The sequence below is a fragment of the Ictidomys tridecemlineatus genome, chromosome 5 (assembly GCF_052094955.1).
Source record: "Ictidomys tridecemlineatus isolate mIctTri1 chromosome 5, mIctTri1.hap1, whole genome shotgun sequence".
NCBI lineage: Eukaryota > Metazoa > Chordata > Mammalia > Rodentia > Sciuridae > Ictidomys > Ictidomys tridecemlineatus.
Window position 1 is genome coordinate 122,549,862 of NC_135481.1, and position 14,657 is coordinate 122,564,518.

At 43.9% G+C, this 14,657-nt stretch overlaps 1 protein-coding gene across 22 annotated transcripts in view; it reads left to right on the forward strand.

Annotated features, from left to right (window-relative positions):
* The window catches only part of Mark3 (microtubule affinity regulating kinase 3), a 105,906-nt gene extending 94,644 nt beyond the window's left edge, over window positions 1-11,262 (forward strand). For 9 of the 22 annotated variants that reach the window (XM_021732770.2, XM_021732772.2, XM_078050970.1 and 6 more), the window contains 5 exons: window positions 1,368-1,529; window positions 2,204-2,461; window positions 7,465-7,491; window positions 8,792-8,836; window positions 10,719-11,262. In XM_021732770.2, coding sequence (XP_021588445.2) covers window positions 1,368-1,529; window positions 2,204-2,461; window positions 7,465-7,491; window positions 8,792-8,836; window positions 10,719-11,064 — 838 coding nt within the window. In that variant the 3' untranslated portion in view covers window positions 11,065-11,262. Of the gene's footprint in view, window positions 1-1,367; window positions 1,530-2,203; window positions 2,462-7,464; window positions 7,492-8,015; window positions 8,212-8,791; window positions 8,837-10,718 lie in introns of those variants that run through there. The other 13 variants (XM_013362572.2, XM_013362574.2, XM_021732774.2 and 10 more) reach the window with 10 other exon arrangements.
* The last annotated feature ends 3,395 nt before the right edge of the window (window positions 11,263-14,657 follow it).

Sequence of the window (14,657 nt, forward strand, 5' to 3'; positions counted from 1 at the left end):
GCGAGACCTTGTCTCAAAAATAAAAAGGGGATAAGGGATGTGGCTAAGTGCCCCTGGACTGTTGACTTATTAGGAATGTCAACTATTTATTTATTTATTCATTCATTCATTCTAATTAAGCATAATAGCAGAAAGCATTTTGATTCATTGTACACAATTGCAACACAACTTTTCATTTCTCTGGTTTTACATGATATAGTGACACACCGTATGTGCATTCACACATGTACCTAGAGTAATGAAGTCCATCTCATTCCACCATCTTTCCTGTATCCATACCCCCACCCTTTCCTTCCCTTCCCTTTGCCCAATCACAGTTCCTTCATTTTTTCAATTATTCCTTATAAAGGAGGGTCTAAGCTGTTGTTCATAATGCAATAGAATATTTTGATATATAGCAGCTGCTCCCTATACCCATGACTTCATTCATCCATTGAAAATACGTCATTGTAGCTGGGCACAGTGGTTCGTGCCTATGATCCCAGTGGCCTGGGAGGCTGAGACTGGAGGATTGTGAGTTCAAAGCCAGCCTCAGCAACTTAGCAAGGCCCTAAGCAACTCAATGAGACCCTATCTCTAAATAAAATATAAAAAAGGACTGGGGGGTATGACTCAGTGGTCAGTCACCCCTGTATTCAATCCCCAGTACCAAAAAATATCATTGTAGCCAGACATGGTGGCACATACCTATAATCCCAGTGTCTTGGGTGGTCAAGACAGGAGGATTGCAAGTTCAGGGCCAGCCAGGTCTTTCACTGAGATTCTGTCTCAAAAAGGGCTGGGGTATATCTCAATGGTAGAGCACTTCTGGTTTCACTTCTGGACTGCAGTAAATAAATGGTCATTACAGTGGGCTGGGGTTGTAGCTCAGTGGTAAAGCGCTTGCACTTGGGAGGCACTGAGTTCAATCCTCGGCACCACGTAAAAATAAAAATAAAGGTATTATGTCCATCTACCACTAAATATATATGTATTTTTTTCTTTTTTTTTTACTAAAAATATTTTTTTAAAAAAATAGTCATTACATTTGGGAACTAGGTTGAGAGCATGGTATTCTTATCACTTATTCACTTTACCATCTGGATTTGTATTGAAACATCTCTCTTTTAGAGTAGACATTATTTTATGCAAATCTCAAAAGACACCATTCCTCTCACATGAATATCCAGAGCTCTTATTTTCTCTAAGGTAATAAACTTTTAAAATTACTGTTTGAAAAAAAGCAGCTAACAGGTCAGCAATTGCCCCAGAATCTCCAGAATGTGTCTGGAAGGGGCCTGGGGAGGGCGACGTGTGCTTAGCAGGCTGCTCTGTGGCCACTGCTTCAGCACGCTGTTGTTTCTGCCTCTGCCTGACCCACCCCCCAGCCTGACGGAAGTGTTCGCTTATGCAGCTAGCCCTGCCTCAGTCTGTGCCACATCTTCTACCTGTCGGCTGAGACATCAGAAGTCGATGTCCATGTCAGCCTCTGGGCATCCCAAGATGATGTTACCTCCAATAGACAGTGAAGGAGATAACTTCAAGGCTACGTAAGAAAACTCACATTCCTCGTGAAACCAGTGTCACCCGCTGCTGCTTAATTCTGTGCCGTGGATTCTATAGTTAAGATTTTGTTGCAGTTGTCCACAAGATGTCCTCCTCTGTCTGGTTTTAGTTAAGTGCATCCTGCTCATGGTGTCCTTGGTCTTCTGTGTGTGTCTGCGTATTACAGAGGGTGTGAGACATTCCCTCTCCTCCCCATTTGCTTTCAGCATGTGGAACTTTATGCCATTGTGTGCTTCCAAACTTTTTAGTTGCCTGTTCTTCAGTTCTTCAGGACCTGCAGTCCTTCCTTTCATTTTGGCACGGTTCTCTGTGTGTGAGCAATTTGAGAGGGAAGTGAAGGGGGACAAGATGTGAGTTAGCTGTTCTCTGTCCTGGAATTCCCCTGCTTTAATTTTGTCCTTGAAAATGTGTTCAAACTTTTCCCTTAATCTCTTTGAGGCCTTGTCCATTCTGTCCTGTTCCTTTGGTACCCTTTCCCACTGAACTTACCTTTTGCTTCTAAGTTCTATAAAATTCCCCTTGGATCTGGTTACAGTATACCTGATTTTCTCCACTGATTTCTCTATACCTGACTTTCTCCACATAGTGATAATAAATTTTCATGTGCCATGATTTTGTGAACAAAGATGTCAGAGTCTCTTCTTTTCTGATCTCCTAGCACCATTCCTGATCAGAGAACTCCGGTTGCTTCAACCCACAGTATTAGCAGTGCCACCACCCCGGACCGAATCCGCTTCCCAAGAGGCACTGCCATTCGTAGCACTTTCCATGGCCAGCCCCGGGAACGACGAACTGCAACATACAACGGCCCTCCTGCCTCGCCCAGCCTGTCCCACGAAGCCACACCACTGTCTCAGACTCGAAGCAGAGGCTCCACTAATCTTTTTAGTAAATTAACTTCAAAACTCACAAGAAGGTAAGTCCCAGGTGATGCTGGGGGTGTTCAAGCAAACAGAGCAAAAGAGGAATGTGTTTTCTATGTGGCGAGCTGGTGCTGGTGGTTTTGTTTCATATATGTCTTAACTTTGTCCTTTAAAACCTTTAAAAGAGAAAGTATAGAGCTCCAAGCTTTTAGGTTTTCATAGCCCTACAAGTTGCCTGGCACTTGGAAGGTTTTTGTTATTGTTCTTTAATTATTATTCTTTCTGATTACTTATCTGTCCATGTGGCACGTTCAGGGCAGGTGGGCAAGTGGTTGGCACTCTGTAGCAGTCACCAGGACAGAAGATAGATCCATTGTGATCATCCCAAGACACAGAGAAGCCAGACATTTTATCTTCTCTGACTTCATCATCATTGAGTAATGAGCACTAAGTTTTTCGGAGGCTAAATCGGGAAATTGTTCTCTCTCTTGGTCTCAGGAAGTTAACATTGAAAGCAAGATAACGTTCTTTCTCTTATTTTTTTTTTTTTTTTTTTTGAGAGAGAGAGAATTTTTTAATATTTATTGTTTAGTTTTCAGCGAATACAACATCTTTATTTGTATGTGGTGCTGAGGATCGAACCCAGCGCCGAGCGCATGCCAGGCAAGATGCTACCGCTTGAGCCACATCCCCAGCCCAAGATAACTTTTTTAAATGCGGTAGTTTTCTAGATAAAACCCCAGCTTATTCTCAATAATATCTAATTGCGTATTCAATGCTTATGTGTTCAGTAGGCCTTGAGCTTGGGAAACTAAGGTCTCTAGAGGTGGTTTTACTCTAATCTAGTGTAGAATATGCAGAAAACATAATGACATTGGCTGATACAAGAGAAAAAGAAAGGCTGCTGCTTGCACCACAAGCAGGCAGTGAAATGCACCATTAGGCAGCAGTGTACCCTGAAACCTAAGTTGAAGTCCCCTGAGGAAATTCTTTTGAAGTCAGCCTCTCTGTGATCAGTGTGACCAGGGTGTCTTGCAAGTGTTCCCGTGCAGACACTCTTGCTTACTGCCTGTGTCCTAGGGAGCAACAACAGGATCTTCTCAGGGACCTAAGTGGTCAGAGCCCTTCCTCCTCTGGTCCCTTAGCTCCCTGCACAGTTTCATACCATCTCCATTATTTACACTTGAGCCAGATGTCACTTTTCAGTCTCCTTAATCCCTCCAGTCATTTTATTTCATCTGAGATCAGTCACCTAGAACTTCAGTGAGTTGTGCTCAACAGTCAAGTCTGTCTGTTGTCAGGACTTCAGTCACTTGATGAGGGAGGACTTCCAAGCCTGCTGGCTCTAACTACAAGTCAGATGAGCTGGAGGCTTTAGTTGACCCTCTCACTCTTCTCACAGCCCCTTTACTAAGACACCCTGTTCCATAGTAGGCAGAAGAGAATGGTTGAAAGGGTACACTTCAGTGACCAACTAGGGAGTTCAGTCCAAGCACAGTCAGGAGGCTCCAGGATAGTTTCTTTCTTCCTTCTGGGGTCACCCTGAAAGGACCAGCCTGTCCCAGACCTGTGTGTCCCCCAGCTCCTTCCTCAGGACTAGGCTAAAATGTAATCTGCCTCTAAAACTTGAGTGACACAAGATGGAGGAGATACTGTAATTTTCTGTCAGTTTACCTCCCCATCACTGCATGATATGAGCAGGTGTTGTCTCCTCTGGGCCAAAGGAATATATAGCAGTAAAGTCTGTCAAAATTCAGAAAAGGTGCCCATACACTTTGTTCTGTAATAGACTTTTTTTTTTTTTTTTTTTTTTGTACTGGAACTGAACCCAGGACTTCATGCGTAGTCTACCTATACCACTGAGCTACCTTTATGCCCTTTTTATTTTTGAGACCAGGTTGATCTCAAACTTGTGATTCTCCTGCCTTGGCTTCCAGAGTCACTGAGAATCCAGATGTGCGCTACTACACCTGGTTTTTATAATGGGCTTTTTATATTGATTGATACTGAGGATTTAACTCACAACAATTTACCATTGAGCTACATCTCCAGTCCTTTTCGGTTTTTACTTTGAGGCACAGTCTTGCTAAATTGCTGAGGCTGGCTTCATACTTGCGTCCTCCCGTCTCAGCCTCCCAAGCTGCTGGAATTACAGGCATGCACCTTTTGTCTGTGTGTGTGGTGCTAGAGATTGTCCATATATGGCAAACACTCTACGAACTGAGCTATATCCCTAACCCAGGCGTGCACCATTGGGCCTGACTGTAATGGGCTTTTTAAATAAGACCTTGTACACTATTAGAACCCTTAAATTTATTTTGTAGTTACCTTAAGACTATCATTGGTTAATGAATTACCATTATTTGAATGCCTACTGTGAGCTCAGATGGATATGTAAATAGACTCATTTTATCCAGAGATGTGTGTGTAGTGTGCACAGATTTTTTATATATGAGTATTTTCTCTATAAACTAATATATGCACACATTTCTATGTATACAAAGAGTATATCTATTTGTGTAATATAGTCCCCACCCTCTCATATTTTCTATTCATATTCCACCCTTTGGGGTAGATTTTTTTTTTTTTTTTTTTTTTGGTACCGGGGATTGAACTCAGGGGCACTTGACCACTGAGTCACATCCCCACCCCTGTTTTGTATTTTATTGGGAGACGGGGTCTCACTGAGTTGCTTAGTGCCTCACCATTGCTGAAGCTGGCTTTGAATTCACAATTCTGCCTCAGCCTTCCAAGTCGCTGGGATTACAGGTGTGCGCCATCGCACCCGGTGATATTCCCAATTTTGTAGAAGAAATTGAAGCCAAGGTTAAGGCAGAGCACATATTCTATAGCAAAAACACAGCTGAACCAGTTCTGTCTGGCTCTGGAGCAGAACTTGCTGCCCTGCCCTGCACTCCCCTGGGAGAATTCAGTAAAAGGCCACTGGGGGCATGAATTCTTGGTGCTTGCTTATTTTCTAATTACATTTATTTCTTTTTCTTTTTTTTTTTTTTTCTTTTCTTTTTTAGTTGTAGTTGGACACAATACCTTTTATTTTTATTTATTATTTTTATTTGGTGCTGAGGATCGAACCCAGGGCCTCACACGTGCTAGGTGAGCACTCTGCCACTGAGCCACAACCTCAGCCCCCTAATTACATTTATTTCATATGACACGGTATTTGAATTGAAATTAAAGATCAAAGTTTCTTATTTAAAAAAAAAAAAAAAAGACAAACTAAGTAGTCTCCTTATTTTAGAATTTCCAGGCTATTTTCACCCCCAAATTTTTGCAAAAGTTCTTTATCCTAATGTGTGAAAGGTCACAAATTGAGGACTGTCATCTTCTTTAGTACTATACTTCGGTTACAGACAGCTGTTCTTAAAAATAGTTAAAATCCTTGCCGCTGCAGTTGAAGCTGCTTCTCGGCAAAAATTGCTAGGATTCAAGTTGCAGTGCCTGGAAAGCTAAAACAGTGGACGCTGGCACTTTAACACACTGGTCGGGTGTGAACAGTGCATGGCTTTGGAGAGTTGGGGACCATTTACAGTGGTCCAGAACAAAATTGTTCCCCCTCAGGGTACAAGGCTCCCCTCTGCCAGCACCTTTCACCTTTCTCGAGGGTCAGAAAAATAATTCTGACTTCCCAGACACAAGACTTAGATATGAAAATGTATTTTAAAAGCTCTTTTTAATCTTCAGTTTTTTCCAACTAAAATAATCTTTCAGGTAATGCCACCTTAATAGTTATGTAGTGTTATTTTTAAAATATTTCACATGTGTTTCTTTAAAGTAGACAGCCTACAGTATGCCACATTTGATGGTGGTTTGCAGTTGTCTATAGTAGTTAAACATTGTTCAATTTTTGTCAGTTAATCTCTGAAGCAATGCCAGCATTAAATCCAAATTAGAAGGGGGAAAAAAAATCAAGGGATTTGCTGGGCATGGTGGCTTGGGAGGCTGAGGCAAGAGGATCACAAGTTCAAAGCTAGCCTCACCTCAGCACCACATACAAACAAAGATGTTGTGTCTGCCAAATATTAAAAAATTCTCATTCTCTCTCTCTCTTTAAAAAAAAAAAAGCCAGCCTCAGCAAAAGCAGGGCACTTAGCAACTCAGTGAGACCCTGTCTCTAAATAAAATACAAAATAGGACCGGGGATGTGGCTCCATGGTCAATTCCCTGGTACCAAAAAATAATAATAATCCAGGGATTTCATTACTTCAGTCTCTAGCAGATATATCTGAGTGCCTCTCTGTCCTGTTGGATCTGAGCTGAGCCTAAGGCAGCTGATCATGTGACTAGGAGAACCTGATCCATAGCTTGAAAAATGTATTGTCAGAATCTATTCAGTATAACCTGAGTATCTCCTTAAATTTCTTTCAGTGACCTTAGTGTGACCCCTTTTAAATACAGTTCTTCCAGTTTATTAGATAAATCCATACTGTTTTATCTTGGTAGTTTATTTTCATTTTGAGATCTAAATCTCTCAGTAGCCTAAAAAGCAATTTATATCATACCACTGTAACAAACTTTCTGTTAAGTCATCTACCTGAAATAATTAATGATGCTCTTGATAGTTAAATCTTTTGTAGTGAGATTTTTGTGTTTATGTATGAGAAAACAAGATTTTTGTTCATAACGTTCTGAAGAAAACATTATGAACAAAAATGTTAGAAATGTTATTACGAATATGTTACAAGTGACATATCATTTCTTGAACCTAAGACATTGAATTCTTTCTTAAAAGTTTATCCATCTGAACAACTTTAAGTAAATATAATTACAGCCAATGTCAGTATTTACTTCTAAACTTTTTCTTACAAGTAGTTTTTTTAAATATATTTCTAATTAAAAGATAACATACTCCTTTAATTACCTGTAATACTTTTTACTCTTTCAATGAATGTCATTGTCTCATTGATTATTGGCTGGAAGAGGAGCCCTATTTGGGTTTTTGGTTTTTGTTTTCTTTTTTCTCTACAATTGATTAGATTTTCTATATAAATTGTGCGAGTCCTTTCTATTAATTTTTTTTTGGCTTAATTTCTTTTAGAAACATGTCATTCAGGTTTATCAAAAGGTAGGATTTATATATGCACACTTATTTTTCAATCCTCATCCCACCAAATGGCTCCTGCAATTAACATCAGGTTTGGCTTTCTGGCCCTGTTTTTTTCTTAAAAACTAAACTTTCTGCTGAAAACTAAATACTTATTTCCTCAAGGGGAAACTGGAAAGAAATAGATTAACTCTGTCAGACATTTTGAAAGAATTGTGGCACCCCTGCAGCGAAAGGCCTGTGCATGCTCTGCGTTTCCTGTCTTTGGTAGAATTATTTAGCATCCAAATAATTCTGTCTTTATACTAATAACACTTAGCATGCTCCTGTTTGAAGAACGGGATGTTCAGTAACATGAATGTACAATTAATGATTAGCCACAAGCATGCAAAAGGTAAGTGTTAATTGAGTTAGTCATCGTTTTTATTTTACTGAGGATTGGATTGGCGAAAGGCTTTAAAAATGACAGAAATTGGCTAATACTCCAATATAGGAGACAAGCATATAATCCAAACCTACAGCCTCATTACGTTTGACTTTTTCAGATATTAAGATGTGAGCAGCTGCAGAACAGAAGTGTTTTAATATTTTTGGAGAATTGAAGAGTAAACAGTGTTCTATCTAAAGCCACTTCCTACTAGCACTGAAGAAGCACCTCTCACTGTTTTCCCTAGAGCACTGCAATAAGAGGCATTCTGATTTCATTAATGTTTTCGGTGTTGACAATCAAGAGGCCAAAAATACTGCTGCCTTTGGAATCCATACTTATGAGGCAGGAAGTCTGCCTTTAAGGACCACAGTGTGCCTGTGCTTATTCGGAGCAGGAAGGCCAGGCTGCCAGTTTTTGTGTTTACAAAACTGATTGGTCACTGGAAGGCTCTTTTAACTGTGGGAAAAGTGCTTTCTTCCTGCTGGGAATTCCACTCCTTGACTATTTCTTAGTTGATCTTCCTTGTTGTCAAATTTTCCCTTGGACAGAAAATGTTATAATTGAATGCAGAGTTCAACTGATAGCCTTATTTCCTTTCAATTGGAAACCCATTCTTCTGTGGGTGAGGTACAAAAGCCAGAGCCACTCTGGTCCAAGGCATGGAGGTGCCCAGGTGAAGAGGTGGGAGGACAATGTGGCATGCTGCCCAGCCCTGTGCATGCCCGTGTCCTCCCAGAGAAGCACACAGCACTGCCGAAGGCTCACTGGTGACTAGAAAGTACTCAGATGTGTTCGCTGCATGATGTATGTGTTCAGGACAGTGTTGTGCTACAATGTAAGATCTCTCTTCTCTTCCCCACTTCTCTTTGCTTCCACACTCTGTTCGTTGAGGCTTCCAACTGAGTATGAGAGGAACGGGCGATATGAGGGCTCAAGGTGAGGGAAATGATTTCTATCTACTTAAAACTTTTTCTAGTGTTTGCCTCATTTCTGTGGCAAAGGTGACCTTTTTTGAATGCTTTGCAGCCTAATCCTGCTGGTCCTTGGAGAGGACTTGTGAGGTGGGCCTGCTACAGAGCCACACGAGGGCGCTGGCGTGCTGCAGGAGCCTTCCCAGCCCCTTTTGAATTTGCTTGTGTATTGAGTGCATGGCTGTGTTCAGGCCCTGGGCCTGGTGGGGAGTGTGGGGGTGGCCCTGGATTCCTCCCTGGCTCCTCACATGGTTCTCTTCTCAAGGAACAAATATAGAACACTGAGTAGAATTTTTGTTTTTCCAGATAGATTTTCCTCTTCTAAGATGATTATAGAAGTCATATTTTGCTTTTTGGTTTTATGTGGCTATCATTACGTGGATATGGAGTCACAGATGGGCCTAGGACTGTCTCTGTAATTGTAGGTCTCCTCCACTTAGCCTGCTTCACACCAGTCACCACCATGCTATGTCAGGACCTCCTTAACCCCTTTGCTCCTCCTGGTCTTTCCAGGGTGAGTGCTGGTACGGCTCTCCTGTTGAACAGAGTTAGGGTGAGTGCCAGACAGCCTCCCCCAGGCCTGCTGTCCCAGACTGGATCAGATTCTTGCTGTACAAATTCATTGCCTATCCTCAAAAGAAAGGGGTGATGGGACCAGCCTCCTATGCCAAGCAAGATGAGGCCCACCATGGCAACTGCTGAGCAAGGGCCTTGGGCTGTCCTGGGGTACCACTGTGCCTGTTGCAGGCAACCTGTGCACTCTGCCCCAGGAACACATCCTATACTTCCTGCCTCCATACCTTGGGTTTTTCTGCTCAAAACAAAACTCATCCTTGGCTGAATGGTATTTTGTTGAAATCCCATTTAGGGGCTCTTCAGAGCGCTCAGGCTGCCCCCAGCAGGCCCTTTCTTCTTGTCCTGCCTGGTCTCACTGTCTTGCCAGGCTAGACTCCCCTCCTGTGACCCTCCAGCATCTTGCCCTCCCTCTCCTGAGCTGGGGCTCTCTTTTATGACCTTTCAAATATCTCAACACAGAATTTTAGCTTGTGATCTGAATAATCCACTCACTGGGTAGATCATTCCTGTGTGGCACAGATTGAGCTGAAATTTTTCATTTTTCCATCTTTTCCACTAATAAGATTGTGACATCTAAGAATTCTTCCTTTTTTCTTCTTTGGGGATAAGGAGATAAGATCTCTCTGTATTGCCCAGGCTGGTCTAGAACTCAGAGCTCAGGTGACTCTCCTGCCTCAGGCTTCCAAGTAGCTGGGACTTGCAGGCACATGCCATCAGATGTTGTTTTTGTTTTTAACTATGAAATTGGAAGTTTAGCAAAATGGAGAAAAGGAAAAACATTGGAATGGAAGTGACCATAAGGATGGCCAACCTGGCCATGCTCTCAGCATCTGGGGCTGTTGACAGGGAAGAGTGATTGTGAGCTGTAGGCGTGGAGTCCCCTGGTAATCCTGAGTACCAGTTTCTGCCACAGTCATGGTGAGCAGGACTAGATTAGCAGTGCAACAGTGGGTTAGGCAGAGTGGGAGGCAGGCCACCAGTACTTCCCAGGCAAAGGCCTGGGCCTTGTCTTCATTGTGCTGATTCCAAGGACTCTGCTGAGTAAATCACTCTCTTAGTTTTAGTCAGTAGAGGAGCTGGTGAAGACTTTTCAGCCAGGTAGATTCTTGTGCATATGGCTTCTGGTTGGGATGGTGGGAACAGATGAACACTTCCTAGCAAATGCAAGTCTGCACAGGCAAAGGGTGGAGGTCATTGTCATTTTGTGTTGATGGTAGAAAGGGCTCGCTGTCCTGTACAGTAGAGAATGACCCTGCCCCTGTGCATTCCAGTCGCAACGTCCATGCTGAGCCGAAGGATGAGAACAAAGAAGCAAAGCCTCGCTCCCTGCGCTTCACCTGGAGCATGAAAACCACTAGTTCTATGGATCCCAGTGATATGATGCGGGAAATCCGCAAAGTGCTGGACGCCAATAACTGCGACTATGAGCAGAGGGAGCGCTTCCTGCTCTTCTGTGTCCAGGGCGACGGGCACGCAGAGAACATGGTGCAGTGGGAGATGGAGGTGTGTAAGCTGCCGAGACTGTCTCTGAATGGGGTCCGGTTCAAGCGGATATCAGGGACATCCATAGCTTTCAAAAATATTGCTTCCAAAATTGCCAATGAGCTAAAGCTGTAACCCGGTCACTATGGTGTAAATTAAGTAGCAATTTAAAGTGTTTTCCTGAACACTGATGGAAATGTATAGAATAATATTTAGGCAATAACGTCTGCATCTTCTAAATCATGACATTAAAGTCTGAGGACAAGCGCACGCCTGGGAGCGGAGGCTGGCCTTTTCTACAAATGCACTACATTAAAGTTGTGTGACCCCGTGCCTCTGTCTTGTTTCCATTGCCCTGGAGTCAGCGTGTGACACCATCTGCACATGTCTCCTTGTTGGTGTGAGTGGAAGGTGTGTGTACAAGGAGTGTGTGTGGAAACATCTCCTTACACTGGCAGCCAGTGTTGTTACTAGTACCTCTGTGAGAGATCATTTGGTGCTAAAACATTACAATTGCCAAGGAGGAAAATACTGAATTACTGCTAAGAGTTAACCTTAAGACTAGTTGATATTAATACAGGTTTACAGTTCATGCCTGTGGTTTTGTGTTTGTTGTTTTTTGTTTGTTTTTTTTTTTTAGTGCAAAAAGGTTTAAATTTATAGTTGTGAACATTGCTTGTGTGTGTTTTTCTAAGTAGATTCACAAGATAATTAAAAATTCACTTTTTCTCAGTAAAACTTGCATTGTCTCCTAATACTGTATTTAAGACTTAGATTAAGGTAGCCTCTAAAGCACATTCCTTGCCCCCATCACCAAGGTGGGTAAAAGCCAAGGAACAGATCTGCAGGCTCAGGGCCACTTTGTCCTCATTGTGGATCCTGGCATTGAACCCCGTTTCTCCCCAGCCTTCCCTATGCGCTGAGAGGGAGGGCACTTGAGCATACCCCGCAGTGGAGAGAGGCTGGCTCAGGCAGCCCTGGGTTGATTGTCGTACAGTGTATGATGTCCCTCTTTCCTTCCTCGTGGATCACACATCAGTCCTACAGCTTTTTTTATAACACCTACATGGTCATGGAGAGAAGGTAATGAACTTGTCACTTAGTTTAATGCTTTAGTGTCTTGGGGAAATTGTCACTTTAATCAGGGTGCTGTTTCAGATCCTGGGTTGGTTGTGGCCAGGAGTATGAAAGTCTGGACGGCCCTTGGGTCACAGGTACTTACTGTCTGCCACAGACAGGGCACTGTTGTGCTGGACCCATCTGTGAACAGAAAACACAGACCTCTGTCGGACTGCAACATACACTCCAACAGCTGGTCAACAAACAAGAAGTAATGAGCTACTTAGTGCGGAACAAAAATGCGAAGAAGGACACCACAGAGCAGGCCGGAGGCTTCTGAGGGCCCCGCATTCAGGCTGTCATGTGATGAGTAGCTCCAAGGGTAGGTGCAGGGCTCCTTGAACAGCAGCTTGTCCAGGCTAAGGCAGAGAGCACTGCAGAGCCCAATAGCCAGAACCTTCATGGCCTGGAGCAGAGATGCTGGGACAGCACCAGGATGTCAGTGGGCTTTGTGGGCCATTGTAAATGCTTTTACATGGGAGCTGCTAGGGATTCCAGTCAGAGTGGCATGCCTTCCGGGTCGAGGGACTGCTCTGGAGCTATGTTTGGAATTCATCATGGGCAAGCGAGGAAGAGCCAGGAAAGCCCTGCGGAGGTTGTTGGCAGTAATGGGCGGGAGGTCATGCTGGTCCAGGCAAGCGTGGGCCCGCTGCAGACGCTCACTGGGCTCTGTATGTGCTTTGAAATAAGAGACAACTGCATTTCTCTTGGATTGGATCTGAGGTCAGTGAGAGGGAAAAACAAGGGTGCCCGTGTGGGTTTTGGTCTGAGTAGCTAGAGGAAGGAAGAGTGCTGCTGTGAGTTTAAAGGGGGAAGGTGACTGGAGGGAGCCTGGCGGAAGGGAAGAGTCTCAGGACAGCAGGTCTGCACACTGGAGTTTGAGGAGCCTTCAGAGACATTAAGCAGGCAATTGTGTGAACCAGCCAGGAACACCCAGGGCCTCTGCAGGTCGATGGGAAGAAGAAGCTGAACCAGCCAGCCACTCACCCATGACCAAGTGGTCAAATGTGTCATGTCTCCAGAACTATCTAGCCTGCTTAATGGAGAATGCCAAGCCCTTCCCCAGAATTGCTCTTTTACTGTAAAGTTAAGCAGCAGCTCAGTGCTCTGACCTAAGGACTATCCACCATGGCCTGGTGCTATGTTTATATTCTACTGACTTACTGGATAAGAGGACAGGGTGCTGTCCAGGTACACAGGGCCTCTTTGGGAGGTCCACGTGCAGTGTGCACCCCCTGCAGTCTTTCTTGATCACTATCCTTCCTCTGGGCAGGCAGCCATAAATCACTTCCTCAGGGCAGAGGCTTCTGAGCCACTCTGAAATCCAGCACTGTGGGGCTGGCCCCCCAAAACACTGCAGTCACCCTACGGACACTTGTGGAAATGGGCTTGTTTAGAATGGTTTTCATCTTACTATTCACAGGGCCAGTGGAACACTGGAAGCTAGATTTGAAGGAAGTGTGCTCACCATGTGCCCTGGTGAAGTGTCCCCTCCTCATATGCACGCAGGTGTTCCACGGCCTTTGGTTGCTTGTCCTTGTGGCTGCATTTCAGTATGTTGCTGCTCACATGAGGAGTCCTCAGCTGTCTGTAGCTTGCTTGAAGTCTGTTACCAGTTGGTGTTGGTGTGATTTTTAAGGGTGGTTATGGCCTTCACCTTCGGCATCACCGAGGAGCCCAGGCTTGCCTTAAGATAGCACATCAGAATATAGCATTTTATTTTTTAAAATATATTTTTAGTTGTAGATGAACACAATAACTTTTATTTTTTTTATGTGGTGCTAAGGATTGAACCCAGTGGCTCTCACCACTGGCACAACCCCAGCCCCAAGAGAATATTCTTGAATAAATTAAAAGTCATTTGAGACTTAGACAATGCCACATTTCTTTGTTGACCCCTCCCCTGGAATCTCAGCAGTAAGGTACCTAGCAAGACATAGTCCTGATTCTGTTGACCCAGCAAGCAGAGTGCTGTCCTAGTCCTGAGAACAGTGCTCACTGGCCAGTGAATGCAGACTTCCTCTCACCACTAGGGGTGATGGCAGAACCCTGAGGCAAACCTGAGGGGTCCTTGCTGTGAGCATTCAAAGCCTGTGCCTAGAAGCCCAGAAGGTGTGGATAGCAGTGAAGTCTCCATGGGGAGTGTGTGAACAGTGACCATGGCTGTGGAATTCGTCCTGGGCTGTTGCTGCCTGGTGAATGGCCACACAATGACCCTTGGCAGCCCACAAGCTCGCATTTCAGACTGGAGGAAGGGCTCGCAATATGCTGCTCTTGTCATTTTTTTTAGTGTTTTTTGTCTGTCAGTTGTTGGTTTTACAGTTTGACAATCCAGAGTCCCTTAGACCACAGGGCCCACCTTTAAGTGGGGGAAGTTGTTGCACTTCCTGGGAGTATGCAGAGGACTACTGGGAGGAGGCGGGTGTTCAGGGCGGCTTGAGGCAGAAGGGAAACCCGAGGGGCTGGGGCTGTAGCAGAGTTGGTGGAGCACTTGTCTAAAGCGCATGAGGTACTAGGTTCGATCCTCAGTACCGAATAAAAATAAAGGTATTGTGTCCATCTGCTATTAAAAAAAATATCGATTTAAAAAAAAGAGACAGCAAAGTGGA